Here is a 14,217-nt window from a genome sequence, read left to right as displayed (position 1 = left end):
AAGACTCAAAGATTAACCCTTTTACTAACCACTTAAGCCATCAAGATTCAAATGAGTTAATCAATATCAGTATACAGATAATTTCTCTCTAACAATATCTAATGCATGAGCATGTGAGCAAGATAAGAATAGATACAGAATTATGCAAAAACAGTAAGCATATAACATCAATTAAACCAGCATAATCTCTCTTCTCACGCATGCAACTCTCTTGCAAAAATACAGTAAAACACGTATGCAAAATGCTCTCTAAACAACCCTATACAATAGAATGCAATGCTGTGGTTTTCTGAACAATGCCTTGTATTTATAGCATAGAGAATAGGCGGTTACATTCGTTGCAAAACAGTTAAATAGTTAAAACAGATTTTAGTTATAACAAATAACAGACTAGTTAATCGATTAAGGCTTCTCTTTAATCAATTAATGGGGCAACAGAATGACACAGAATTTAGTTCAAACAGAAAACACACATTTAAAAGAAAAACAGTTGAGTTAATCGATTAAGTTACCACGTTAATCGATTAACTAGAACATGCATATGTTTCAAATGGTAAACTTCTCGTATGTTATGCACAATATATATACATGTTTTACCAATTATATTATGCCTAATATGTACATATAACATGTATGATAGATGCATGAACATACAATTAACTAGACGATATGTTTCATGAATATGATGTGACAATTAAGATGACTTAAGAGACTTGCACCTAGGTTCACCTAACCTATACTCACTTACTACTGCACACATCCCAGACTACTTAGATTTTAGACTCAATTTACATCCTAGTCTAAATATGACCAAATGAGCATAATGCATGTTGATTGTTGAGTCATCTTCAAGCTTTGTTAGAATCTTATCTTCATCAAAACATAGGCAAAGATATGCTAGTGCTATCCTTGACACTTTGCACTTTCAAAGATAACATAAAAAATGTTGTCTTTAAATAAGAATTTGTTATTAATAGTGATCGAGCCATTGTACCTATTATCATTCAAGACACAACTCCGTTAATAGAATATAATTTTTATACTATTGTTATCGGTAATATTATAAAACAAGATAACAATAAGGTTCCCCTAAAGTACTTAGAGAGCAACCTAAACAACCTCAAGAAGTGGAAGTGAGTGTGTAGTGAATGAGATGTACTAAAGAGGAGAAATGCAACCCCAAATGTTTATATTGTGTTTCTTGGAAAACATGAAAATGACATCAGTTTAATAGATGATGAACCAGTCAATTTCTATCAAATTATGCCTAGTTCTAACTTTTATAAGTGAATTAATGTCGGGAAGAATGAGATGAAATCTATACATGATATTAAAGTTTGGGATCTTCTTGAATGAAAGAATAAAACTTATTAGTTGTGAATGGATATTTAAAATAAAGAAGGATTCAAAGAATGATGTCCAAATGTATAAAACTCGTCTAGTTAGAAGCATTAGACTTCGGAAAAAATACAAAACACCAAATAGAATGAAGGGTAAAAACAGAAAAGAAACATCTATTTTATAGTCTGACATGTGTTGTCTGTTGTTGCTTGTCTGGCAAATTGTTGATCAGAATCAATTCCCAGTTAGCAACTCCCTAAGATCATCCTTCTTCATTTTTGAGAACCCTTTTAGGCCACGAGACTTCGCAAGTGCCCGCAATTCAGACAGCTTCAGTGCACTCAAATCCTCATTTTGAACCACTAGCTGTTCCTCTGCATGTTCCTCCTCATATGTTTGTTCAGAATCATGAGAATCATTATCTGTCAACTCAGCAATTGGGATATCTGGGAAGAACAGGTTGTCCTTTGGAACAAGATCTGGTTCAGAGTCGTTCTCCGATTCAAGATCAAGATCTGGTTCAGAATCAGGCTCTAACTCATGATCAAGATTTAGTTCAGAACTAGGCTCCACCTTATGATCAAGCTTCAGATCTCTCTGATCATGATTGTTTACTCTAACCTCACTACTTGGTGGCACTACATTAGTATCTTCCTCATTATAAGAGACAGACTGGTGTTTTACACGAGGAACAGGAGACCTTCGTTGGAAACTTGACCGAGGCCTAGTTACAGATGAGAAGCTGGATTCTCGGGAGTTATCCTTTGGAGCATTATCCAAATTGGAAAATTTAGTGCTTCGTCCACCATCATATTGACTACTTTCTTGCGACCCGTCCAAACTAAAATCTTTCCCTCTGCCTCCTCCACTGCTTTTCTTTTGTTGCTCATTTGAGTGTTTCTTCAGTAGCTTGAGGAGGGAATCAACAGTACCATTCTCTTTACCACGTCCTTGGGGGGTTTCAACCTTCTTTTCTTCCTTGGTAGCAGCTCTCTCACGCAGCTTAGCTTGAACCTTCCTAAATAGCTCAACAATCTCCTTCTCTCTAGGTCCAGGGGCTGCAGTTGCCTGGGATTTTCCAGCAGTAGAAAGTGATACCAATGGTCCGTTTTTCAAAGACAACATATCTTCTTCGAAGTTCTCAAAGCTATCTCTACTTTCATTGTGCCTGTTCCTGCTTCTGGAGGACCCATGCTTGTTTTGCCTTGAGAAATCTGGATTCTTCCTTGCTTCGCACACAAAAGATGCCCCCGCAGAAGCACACTTTAGCCCTCTAATTTTGACATGTGAATGAATGCTGTAATGACTCAGAGAAGAGCAAGAATATATAGCAGTTGTCCTTCCAGAAACGCCTGAACATGGGAGACACCTTACTTCTGACATTCCACAACCTGCAATATCATTGAAACCAATTCAACAAACACCCACAAAGAGGAAGGTAAAGTATGAGTCTATGAGAAATGAAAAATAAACAACGACAGTAAATGACACAAAACAAGGCTGCAAGAGAAACCCTACACAAGGCACCACGTACTCAAACCTCTGAATTTACGGATAATAAGCATCAAAGTGAGAAGACTAATAATGGGAACCCAGCCATAAAAAAACCAGCTTAAGAACATACTAATAACGCTATAGTCATGATGACTTAAGACTATTCTAGAAGCAGCTTGCAGATAAAACCTATTGACCGAAAATACAGTAACTGTTTCAATCACAAAAGAAAAACAGAATAAAAAAAATCCATTATTTCAGTTTGGTGAGAACCTTTCTAAAGGTAAAGAATCCTGATCAACAACATACAACATTACAATCCATTGTCTAATACAACTTAAAATAAGCATAATGACCATCCAATTTTATTTACCACATTTTGAATTGAACAATAGCAATAAGCAGGAGGGAAGGAATCACATAGAAAATCCAAACATTGTCAAAACTCAAAACAAACATAACGAAAGTATTCAGAAAGAAGAAATCCCAAGGCAGTTTCGGAGAAGAGTACTTCCTTTAATAATGAAAGTGTCCAACCTAGGTAGTCAATAGCACGCTATAGCGCCGCAATAGCGGACTGTAGCAGTGCTTCGACCATTACCCGCAACGCCATAGTGGATAGCGGTGCAGATGGCTGTAGCACCTGTAGCAGGTCAAATAGCGGCAAAATTGCAGGGAAAATAGCGGATCATGACCCGCTACATGTTTTATTGCGAGTGGAACCCTAACTTTATAGAAGAAAAGTATTTTTTGCTCCTCTTTTTAATAGGTGGCTGGTTTTTCACTAGGGTTTTAGGTAATTTAACCTCCCATTCTTTCCCTTCTACTTAACACATTGATTTTCCTAGGCCATGTGATTTTTAATTGGTTATACCTTTCTTCTTCCAAATTCCAGTTCACATGTTCAATTGCTTACATGTTCTTCATCAGCATAGAACAAAATTGCAAGGCTTCCTAATTTACGATCATTCTCCATCTTTTCTTAAAAGAAAATTCTTGGTCCCTGATTGTTTGCCCTATCATCTCCTTATTGATTCTCTTATTAAACTGATTTAACCCAATTGACATCATCTTCGTGTGGTTCAATTTTGTGAGATACAATTCTGTTATGGCATCCAACTTTGATTAGCTCTAGAACCTTTAATACTTTTTTCTTGATTATTAATTAGGAATGTGTCTTTAATATGATTAATTTTAGTATTTATATATGTAGGCTATAAACTACTTATATATTTTTTTTTCTTAGTTGTAGTGGTTGTCCCGCTACCCGCTATCCCGCTATAGTATTTTTGGGGTTGGCCGCTATCTGGGACTGCCGATTTTTTACTACTAGATGTCCAACAACTACTACAGTTTAACACTGGCATTTCATCAAATACGTTACAGGCAATAGAAACACCAAAACCTCATATATGAAAACAATATTCTATCTCTCTCAAACCATTAGTTCCCACATAGAGCTAACAAAAATGCAGGGAAAAAACAAAACCATTAAAAAAACTCATAAAGCAAGAAGCTTTCTATCACAAAGCTACAAAAATTTAAAAAAATAATAGAGGAAATTTAGCAACACACTGCAATGCAAAAACCCTAGTGTTCAATACAAAAGTAAGTAAATGAAAAAAGAGACACGGTAGATTTTTGAAAATGGAGCAGCTATTTATTTAGTATTAAGTGGTTAAGGTTATTGTGTGTTCCATTAAGTTTATGGGGAAAAAAAGAAGGAGAATAATCACAAAGCATAGAGGATGAGAGAATAATAGGAGAGAGTGACTTACCGACGTTATTAGCGACGACGAGATGCGGCGTTTGCGACATAGTGAGACTGAGGAAGTAACAGTGAGTGAGACTCAATAGCTTCTTACTGTTTCGCTTATCAGTGTGTATCTGTTAGAAAGATGGTGGACCCATCATAAGGGATATTTTCGCCAACATCAATTTCCTTTCCAAACGAGTTTGTTTGGAATTTGACTAACCTTAACAAATTGGGATTAGAACTAGTTTACTAATGTAAGGTTCGCTAGATCTTTAAGATAATCCAAATATTAATGGTTTGATTATTGAAAATAACATTTATTAAGAGGACAAATATATATTTTGGAATGGATTAGTTTATTATCCAAAAGTGAATACTTTCATGATACCAAAAAAATTAGGAATTAGATCATAGATAATAATCCATTCTTATTTAAATAAAATATTATCCTCTCATTCGCTATTATTATTTTTTTAAGAATATGTAATATTATTTGTACAAGAAATATCTTGTGTTTATTCTAAATAAGAAAATGTGGGTTTGGAAAGCACAAAAAAAAGACAGAGAAATCGTTTGTTATTATAAAATAAAAAACTTATGGATAAATTGTGATACTCAAATATAAATAAGAATGATATAAAATAATACGTTGAACCGAACTAAGAATGGAAATGTTATGAACTTAAGAATAGATTTTCATTGTAAAAATCTATATATAATCAATATATCATTTATTTATATCAATGATAATTAAATATATGAATGATAGATGATATAGTAATAATATATAAAACTCTTATATTATGAAGTCATTTTTCTCATGACTTAAAAAACATTATTTAACTTTTATAAGAATATAAATGATACGTTCACAATATAAAAATTTGTTATGCATACATCCTTTTCTTTTCTCAATGTAATGCACTATGGCTCTCGTCATCGCAGTTAAAAACTTCCATGTAATCTTCTAAATTGTCTTGACATTTTGAAGGGAAAAGAATTCCAATGCAGCAGAACATAGATTGTGGACATGAAGAGTTGGAGAGTGTAACGACATAATTAAAGGTTTATGTTGACATTTTCTATACTTACTGCACTATAATATTCATGCCAAGGCCATGGGAATATGTGACTTGTTCATGTACATGGGTTCCAACGATGTTTTATGGGATTGTAGAATTGATTCAAAGGTGAGAAGGACAATGTGTGGTGAATGACTATGGTGAGAGGGTTGAACAATAGCAATGGTAATAACATCTCCAACTTCAACTATCAATCCTACAAAGATTGTCAACAGCATCTATAATCAATTAGATCTTTGGTTTTCCAGATAGATGATTGTTGGTTGTTGATGCCCAAAAACACTAAAAATAAGAAATAAAAAGAAAATATAAAATTAAAGCACCATGTAGGGTGCCAATTGTTTTTTAGATACTAAAAACATACTTAAACATTAAAATTATTATATTAACTACAACATAAAAATAGGTAAATAGTTAGGAACATAAAAGTTCGGTTTTTGGTTTAATTTGGTGACTGAATTGAACATAAAGAAATAGTTTAATACACCTCAATCAACTATAAATTTTATTATGGTACCGAAACGCTCATAAATGGTTCGGTTCCACGATTTTCTATATAAAAAAAGTATTGTATCAATTAAAAATTAAAAATATATTATAAGAAACATTGTTTGTCCATAAAAAGAAAAACACTCATATTATTTATCCAAAAAATATAAATCAGGAATAAATGTGTAAAAAATTTAAACTAATAAGTTAGTAACCCATATAAAAATTGTGTAATTTAGGAAGAAAAAATAAAAGACTACATATATGATAGTACATTCAGAATTAGTAATATATATATTAGTTACATATATAACAATATAATTTACTATTAGTAACATGTATAACAATTTAGTAATATATATAATAGTAATATATATACTAGTAATAAATGTAATATTACAATTCACAATTGTAAGTAGTAACATATGTAAGAACACATGTCTAACAATTTATGGTATATATTAATTTCAAACCTAATACCACGAAAGTTAAAAAATATGTTCTAAATCATAAGATATTGAGAAAGTAGCACATATATAACAATTTAGTAAGTAGTTATATAGATAACACTAATATAACAATAATTTAGTAACATTTATAACACTACAATGCAAACAAAAATGATAATTTAAATCACAAAATTGGTTGAAGAATACAAACAACACTTTAACATTATTCCCTAGTATTTATTTACTTAATATGCTGTTGAGTTCTAACAATTTATAAATTTTTAAAATCATGAACCGAACCGAACATAAATGGTTCCTTAAATAAATAACCAAACCCAACCGCAAAACTGAACTGAACCACATTTTATGGTTTGATTCGGTTCTACCAATTTCGTGGTTTAAACCGGAACTGCTAACGCCCCTATTGATATTTTATTCCAGGGTACTCATACCTGTGTGTTTGAGACCAACATTTTTTGATTTCTTTAACAAAAAAAATTAGGTGCATTAATCTCAATAACTCATCAAAGGACAGATGTTTATGAAGAAATGATGAATAGAGAGAGGTCCCATTTAGAGTTTATTCAGTCTGTGAATGCATTATGCATTGCAGGTTAGTAACAATAAATTTTAGTTCATTAAAATGAAAGTCAAATAAATTGAAATGAGTTGAAGAAAGTTTTATTTGATTCAATTAAGATTCACTTAAAACGTTCTTGATCAAACTCATTCTACAGTTCAATAAGTGAACACTTAGATTTTGTTTGCAAGTTAAATTTTGAAGGGGAAATAAGATAAATGAGGATCGGAGTCATCTCACTAATGTATTTCATGGCCCCCAAACCTTCTATTTCCATTAATTCACCTTCAAAACTCAACACGTAAACGTAGTAGAGCATAGTAGTAGCACTAGGCACAACTTTTACCCAGGGAAGAAAAGTATATATAGCTAAAACAATAATTTCTAAAATGTAGCCTTTTATCATCATCAACAAATGGAGCCAAATAACTTGCAACAATTTTCAACACATGAGCCACTTCAAATTTTGCAGTTACAAAGAAAGAGCCAATGCCTGATATACAGACTTATCTAAGGACATTCCCATAACAACAACACCATTCCATTGCAACAACTCAAAAATCAAATATTTTATTATTCCTCTGTGCTTAAAAAAGAAGATCAGCAAGAACAAATCAGAGCATGCTTAAAATGAACAAATTAGTTTTTTCTGAGGGCATATGTTTTAGTCTTTCTGACTCTTTACCATCTCATCAACATCAAGTTCCACTTCCAACACTGGTGAATCCTTTTGCATGCTGAAATCACTGCAAAGAAGAAGAATATATCAATAAAAAACAAAACAATATGTGCATAATAAATTATGCGTCGGAAATTTAGTTTACCTGTTCTCTACACGGCCATGGTCTACGGCATTTCGCAGGCAATATATGACTCTGCCTACAATGTCTGTCATCTGAACTGGACCAAATTTTCGACTATCATTTGCTTCCTGCCATTTGGATTGGGGTCGTTAAGCAAAGGAATTATTACTTGTTCTACAAGCGACTGAGCAGTCAAAAGCATAGCCAAAATATTACAGCAGATCCTACTAGACTTTCTGGAAACATTCACTTCAAAGCTTAGAGATACTTAATACAAGGTTCAAAATTAATTATATGCTCAATTATCACTTAAAAAGGTTTTCTGTTACTGTTACAGCTATTTTTTACTGTTTAAGAAGAAGCTATTTTTGTATTACTAACGACTCAAAACAGTAAAGTTTAGAGAAATGCTAACACACACTCTTTTCAACACGCACTTTGTAAATCGCGGAATTCATGTGGACTCACTAAATTGAAAGTGGAACCATATGATTTAGCGGGCCACATAAATTCGACCCAATAACAAAGCCTGCATTAAAAAGTGTGTTGCTAGCATTCTTCATAAAGATTATGACAGAAATAAGTGAATTAAACATTTCTACTTGAGAAACCCAAGTCACAAGCTCATACACCTATAGCAACATAATTGTTGTAAACTGAATTCTAAAATGCTTTGCAGAATTGCCATGCCAAGCTGTGGTCTATTTCATTTCTATGACTCTGACTTGATAAAAGGGGGGTTTAGCTGAAAACCGATGTCCAAGTCACATTGACAGGATCTGTTGATACATGTGTAAGAATTGGCTAGCACCATCTAGTAATTCTATAGATTTTAACCAATTAAACCGTTGAATTCTAGCTAGTTCTCATGTGAACCTAACACACTAAATTTCAAAAATTCTAAGCAATTACACGTATGTGATCGCTTTGAATGATATTATATCGATAAGAACCACTTGCTTTATTGCATGATATTATAATCTTAAATTTCTATTCCAACAATAATACAATAATAGCACTTTAAATTGTGGCAGAGATGCATAATGATCCATCTACTGATAGAATATAGGTAATAGTGAATTGGAAATGCAAATATAACAATTACTTTACAAGAAAAGTAAGCAGTTTATACCTTGGCTTTCAAATTTTCATTGTCAGACGCTACCCAGCATTGCTCCTTCTCAAGAACAAAGGGTTCATCCTTCTCATCCGTAGAAACCATTTCATAACCCTCAACTGCAGTTAATCTTCTGACTAGGAAGTTATCTGCCTTCTCGGGGTCCTTCAACACTACAACATCTCCTACAAAAACAGTCCTGTCAAAGAAAATGTATATCACTAACAAATAACAGAAATGTGCATGCACTAAGTAATTATCTCCGGGTGAAATCATCAATTGTCAGTCAATCTCTTACTAACTTCTGTGGAACAAATGCAGGTCAGAAACTGTAGACACAATTACTGTATATTTGCACAACCAATTGTATCAAATTGTGAAATGTATCACCAGATGTGGCCGCAACATTGTGATCGTGGTGATCTCAGCAACCGCATCACCCCGCAACTGAGGTGTGACAGCGAATTACAATGATGCAGCTGCAATACAATCACATTATATCGCATTTGGGCCGCATCAAATTCAAAACAATTTTTTAATCATAAAAAATTTCACACCGCAACGTCCACAATGCGTACTGCAGTGACCGCAATCACAGTAGTCGTGATCGCAATTTAAATCATTGGCCCAACCATTGAAGAACAATTACTTGGACAGCAAAAATCTTAGATACCTACCTCGAGGAGCCACTTATCTATCTGAACACAGAAAGGGACCTGAACCAACATTACACGTAGTTCCTCATAGCATCACATTACTGACTAAAAACGGCAGCCTAGCACACAAGAATATTTGTGGGGTTTGACGAGGAGTAGATGAATAAACTTTATTTCTTACTGCATGAGCAGAAAGGTGGTTTCCGCCAATAGCACCATTGCACCAAGGCACACCCTAATGCGTGAATCGTGATATCAAGTATGCGCTTAAAAAAAACTAACGAAACAGTGGAAATGGAAAAGGTACAAACCAAGAAAATAATATATTACTGCATAACAATGAAAAATGAACGAAAGAATAGCTACCACTTTCATAAGTGATCTGGATTATAACAGAGATTGAAACATTCAGCCAAAATTATTTTTTATGATGGAGATTATGTTGAGCTGATATAGCATACAAAAATATGCAATTAAGCTAAGAAGGTCCCTACTTTAATGCATAAGTCATTGCAAATCATTTATTATTCATTATTATAAAAATTATGATTCAATGTCATTTGGATAAAGTGGGTAGCAGAAATAAAAAAACAGGTGATTCATTTGTGAAATCAAACCACAACGGGCAAACTCTAATTTAACCAAAAAAATTATACACAGAAAATGGTGTCTCCTAAATAATACACAGACACACCATAAAAGATATTGAAATTGGTAAGTAACTCTGCTTCAAGTGTGAATTCTATATCACTGTAGTTCACAATGATGGTCTATTGGTCTAGTAGTAAAAAAACGGCAGTCCCGGATAGCAGAGCATAGCGGCCGACCCCAAAAACACTATAGCGGGATAGCGGGACAACCGCTACAGCTAAGAAAAAAATATATATATAAGTAGTTTATAGCCTACATATATAAATACTAAAATTAATCATATTAAAGACACATTCCTAATTAATAATCAAGAAAAAAGTATTAAAGGTTCTAGAGTTGATCAAAGTTGGATGCCATAACAGAATTGTATCTCACGAAATTGAACCACACGAAGATGATGTCAATTGGGTTCAATCAGGTTAATAAGAGAATCAATAAAGAGATGATAGGGCAAACAATCAGGGACCAAGAATTTTCTTTTAAGAAAAGATGGAGAATGATCGTAAATTAGGAAGCCTTGCAATTTTGTTCTATGCTGATGAAGAACATGTAAGCAATTGAACATGTGAACTGGAATTTGGAAGAAGAAAGGTATAACCAATTAAAAATCACATGGCCTAGGAAAATCAATGTGTTAAGTAGAAGGGAAAGAATGGGAGGTTAAATTACCTAAAACCCTAGTGAAAAACCAGCCACCTATTAAAAAGAGGAGCAAAAAATACTTTTCTTCTATAAAGTTAGGGTTCCACTCGCAATAAAACATGTAGCGGGTCATGATCCGCTATTTTCCCTGCAATTTTGCCGCTATTTGACCTGCTACAGGTGCTACAGCCATCTGCACCGCTATCCACTATGGCGTTGCGGGTAATGGTCGAAATACTGCTACAGTCCGCTATTGCGGCGCTATAGCGTGCTATTGACTACCTAGGATGACCCATATCAAACAACTTGCAATAGCAGTCAATAGATTTTCATAAAGAAAAATGTATGCTGAATTGGACAAGTATAGTTACTTTGGATCAGCAATTGGTATTTTACGAACAAGAGTTACTGCTTTTCCAGCAATGGTAGGGGCCATCTCCTCTCCTTTATTCCAGTGCATGTATGTTAACTTTCCTTGAAAAAGGTTCTTCCAAACAGCATCACCTAGCTGTGTGTCTGTGATTTGACCTCCTGTATAGTTCTGTTTCACATGACAACACTGAATCAGTCAGAAAATACTTTAAAGGAGAGGCTTTTAAGTGCTACTGCTAACAATGTGATACACAGCCACAGAATAGAGGAAAAGCAGGTAAAACCTGTACAATTGTAGAACTTAAACTACAAAGAAAAATATTACTTCATATGCCTCTGCTTAGTAGATAACTTGCCTATTATTCTAAACATTTTACATCAAGGTTCTATGTTATAACACCCACAAAGGTAGGCCTTAGGAGAGTTCCCTCGCCTTTAATATCAAAGCTCATATATGATGTTCTTCACAAAGTTATGCTTCAAATGACCCCAAGTATAAGCTCAAAGTACATTACGGAGAAGGACAAAAGAGAGAATATATTTGTATTAGACCCTGAATGATAATTAAGCTGTGATATAAAAACACTAACCTAATATTCCTATTAATTATAATAAAATTCTAGGCCAAATACAAGTGTGCTACTGGTACATGCCCCATCCCAATAACCCGCCAAAGTCAATACCACCCCTAATATTCTAACAGATTTAGCTGAAGAGAAGGAGAGAGCCAAAATTAAAACATAAAGATTAGTGTTTGAACTTCTCAAGATAAAATCATAACCTTGGAAGCTAGAAATAGAATACTGGGATGCCTTGTTTTTCTAATGCTTGCCAGAATTCACATAGAGTAAGAAACTGGTTTTCAAGCCACGGGTACCTCCCATAAGGCCATAACCTTGCATACATTTATAAGTGCCAATTAAAACAACAAGTCCTTGATTTACCCACACACAAAAAACAAGTGTGTAAACAGTTATTACTTATCACCTCCTCTTATGCAACGCAGTTTAGACTTACAGTTAACTCTCTTTTTTAAAGAGTTCCACTTAGACTTATACACTTTGTTTATAATAAATAGAAATAAAGGGAGGAAATATAGAATCTAAACTTTTAAGCTCTAATATCCCATCCACTCTAACGCCATGAAAACTCCAAATGCAATTCATTTCAAACTACTTAGATCCTGATTTGAAGAAAACAAGCTTCATCAGATATAAAATTCTTCTATCCAGTAATATCTTATTTACGTATCTCAAACCTACAAGCTAGAGAGCCTATTGACAAAGCATCAACAAGGTTCCATGCCGAGCATGGCCTTTTAAACTACACAGTGATTTCTGGAAATCTACACATGTGTTAGAAGTTAGAACATTAATGAGATGAACCCTATTAAATACCCAAATTATAATATTTTCTCATCATCATTACCATGTTGCCGACCCCATCTAATGGGACTAAGGCTTGGATGTTGTATCATTACCATGTTAAACAATTCAAAGCAGACCAGTTTTAAGTTTACTTTGCAAATCTAACTTCCAATCACAAAAATCATGAGGTGAAAAATCTTCATATACCGACTTGCATCTGGAAACACGGGCGAATCATCGGTTACGAAAATATTTAGCTTGCCTAAGTGAGAACATCCAGGGACAACCATTTACTTGATCCGCCCATTATGACGTGGAAACTAAAATACAGCAAATAGAATATGCAGAACATCATATCATTTGACAACCAAGCAAACTATGATATCACTTCTAACTTTCCCTCTTTACGAGTTGCATCCTACCCTCACACTTCCTCCTTATAACCCACACACTCCCCATAAATACAACCTTAACGAACTTAATTAAAAAATTAATGAAAGCAGTTTAAGGGCATGTTTGTTTAAGCTTTATTCAACTTATGATATTTACAAGCTTGTTTGGTTAGGCTTTAAAAAAAAAGCAGAAGCTGAAATTCAGCTTTTACAAGAATCCATAGTTTTCAGCATCTCAAAAAATCCCTTATTTTGTAAAATCACTTTTCTACAATATCTTATAATCATTTTTTAAGCATAACAAACTGACCCTAAAATGCAGCAAAAGCGGAGAACACTTGTAGAACCTAATAAAAGAACCACATTTGATTAGAGTTACTTTACAAGGGTTATGTGAAAAAAAAACAGCTTTTTTTCCCATTTCTCTTCTTCTTCTTCTATTTTGGAGCAGGGATCTTATAAATTGCATAGCTAGAATTAACAATTAACACCAAAACTCAAAGATAGGAACAATGTTTTTATAATTAAACATAAAAAAACAAGTTTTGGAGAGTATAAGTGGTAAATGAAATGAAGGTATGAATTGAAGAGTAAAGAACCTTCCAGCCGATAGAGGCGGAGTATTCAAGCTTGTGAGCAATGTATCGAACCCATGTTGACAACGAAACCATTGCACTTTACAAACTGAACCAAAACCCTCTAACCCAACCAACTTTCTTTCTCTCTATTTTTTTAGACTCAAGAGCTATTCTTCAAGAAAATGGGTGAATTCAACCATGGGAAAGTTTAAAATGATTTCAAAAAATATTTAATATAGGTCAAATTTATTAGTTTTAATATTTTTATTATCATGATAGAGACATTATTATCTTTTTTGGTAATACAGATGTTATAATTTTTTGAGTTTACTTTTCTCAATTATCAAATTATTACACTTTAAAATTTACTAGAACTATATGTATTTACACATTTTTATTGGAAAAAAACTACACCATTCCTCTTTCAACTAATTTTTTTTCTCTCTCC

At 33.5% G+C, this 14,217-nt stretch overlaps 2 protein-coding genes across 3 annotated transcripts; both read right to left on the bottom strand.

Moving 5' to 3' along the window:
* On the bottom strand, positions 1,386–4,738 carry LOC109360716 (rho-N domain-containing protein 1, chloroplastic-like). 2 transcript variants are annotated; one of them, XM_019605782.1, is made up of 2 exons: positions 4,614–4,738; positions 1,386–2,732 (listed from the first exon to the last, which is right to left on the bottom strand). In XM_019605782.1, exons 1-2 carry the CDS (start codon positions 4,651–4,653, stop codon positions 1,576–1,578), a joined length of 1,197 nt encoding a protein of 398 aa, XP_019461327.1. In that variant the 5' UTR covers positions 4,654–4,738; the 3' UTR covers positions 1,386–1,575. The 2 variants fall into 2 exon arrangements, with proteins under 2 accessions (XP_019461327.1, XP_019461328.1); XM_019605783.1 differs by lacking the exon at positions 4,614–4,738 and adding an exon at positions 4,411–4,526.
* On the bottom strand, positions 7,556–13,960 carry LOC109360718. Its single transcript, XM_019605784.1, has 5 exons — positions 13,791–13,960; positions 11,432–11,601; positions 9,127–9,310; positions 8,016–8,122; positions 7,556–7,937 (listed from the first exon to the last, which is right to left on the bottom strand). The coding sequence occupies exons 1-5, from the start codon at positions 13,860–13,862 to the stop codon at positions 7,856–7,858; spliced, it is 615 nt and encodes a 204-aa protein (XP_019461329.1). The 5' UTR covers positions 13,863–13,960; the 3' UTR covers positions 7,556–7,855.

This window comes from Lupinus angustifolius, chromosome LG11 (assembly GCF_001865875.1).
Source record: "Lupinus angustifolius cultivar Tanjil chromosome LG11, LupAngTanjil_v1.0, whole genome shotgun sequence".
Classification (NCBI taxonomy): Eukaryota; Viridiplantae; Streptophyta; class Magnoliopsida; order Fabales; family Fabaceae; genus Lupinus; species Lupinus angustifolius.
The sequence above is the reverse complement of the archived record's forward strand: the minus strand, read 5'-3'. Positions and strand labels throughout refer to the sequence as shown.

What these genes read in the sequence shown, in the direction of transcription:
- LOC109360716 (XM_019605782.1), bottom strand. Translation starts at nt 4,653, where the DNA reads ATGTCGCAAACGCCGCATCTCGTCGTCGCTAATAACGTCG. An exon ending in CGTCGTCGCTAATAACGTCG is followed by an intron (nt 2,733 to 4,613) that starts GTAAGTCACTCT and finishes ATGATATTGCAG; the next exon opens with GTTGTGGAATGTCAGAAGTA.
- LOC109360718 (XM_019605784.1), bottom strand. Translation starts at nt 13,862, where the DNA reads ATGGTTTCGTTGTCAACATGGGTTCGATACATTGCTCACAAGCTTGAA. An exon ending in ATACCAATTGCTGATCCAAA is followed by an intron (nt 9,311 to 11,431) that starts GTAACTATACTT and finishes TTTCTTTGACAG; the next exon opens with GACTGTTTTTGTAGGAGATG. An exon ending in ATGAAAATTTGAAAGCCAAG is followed by an intron (nt 8,123 to 9,126) that starts GTATAAACTGCT and finishes TCCAAATGGCAG; the next exon opens with GAAGCAAATGATAGTCGAAA.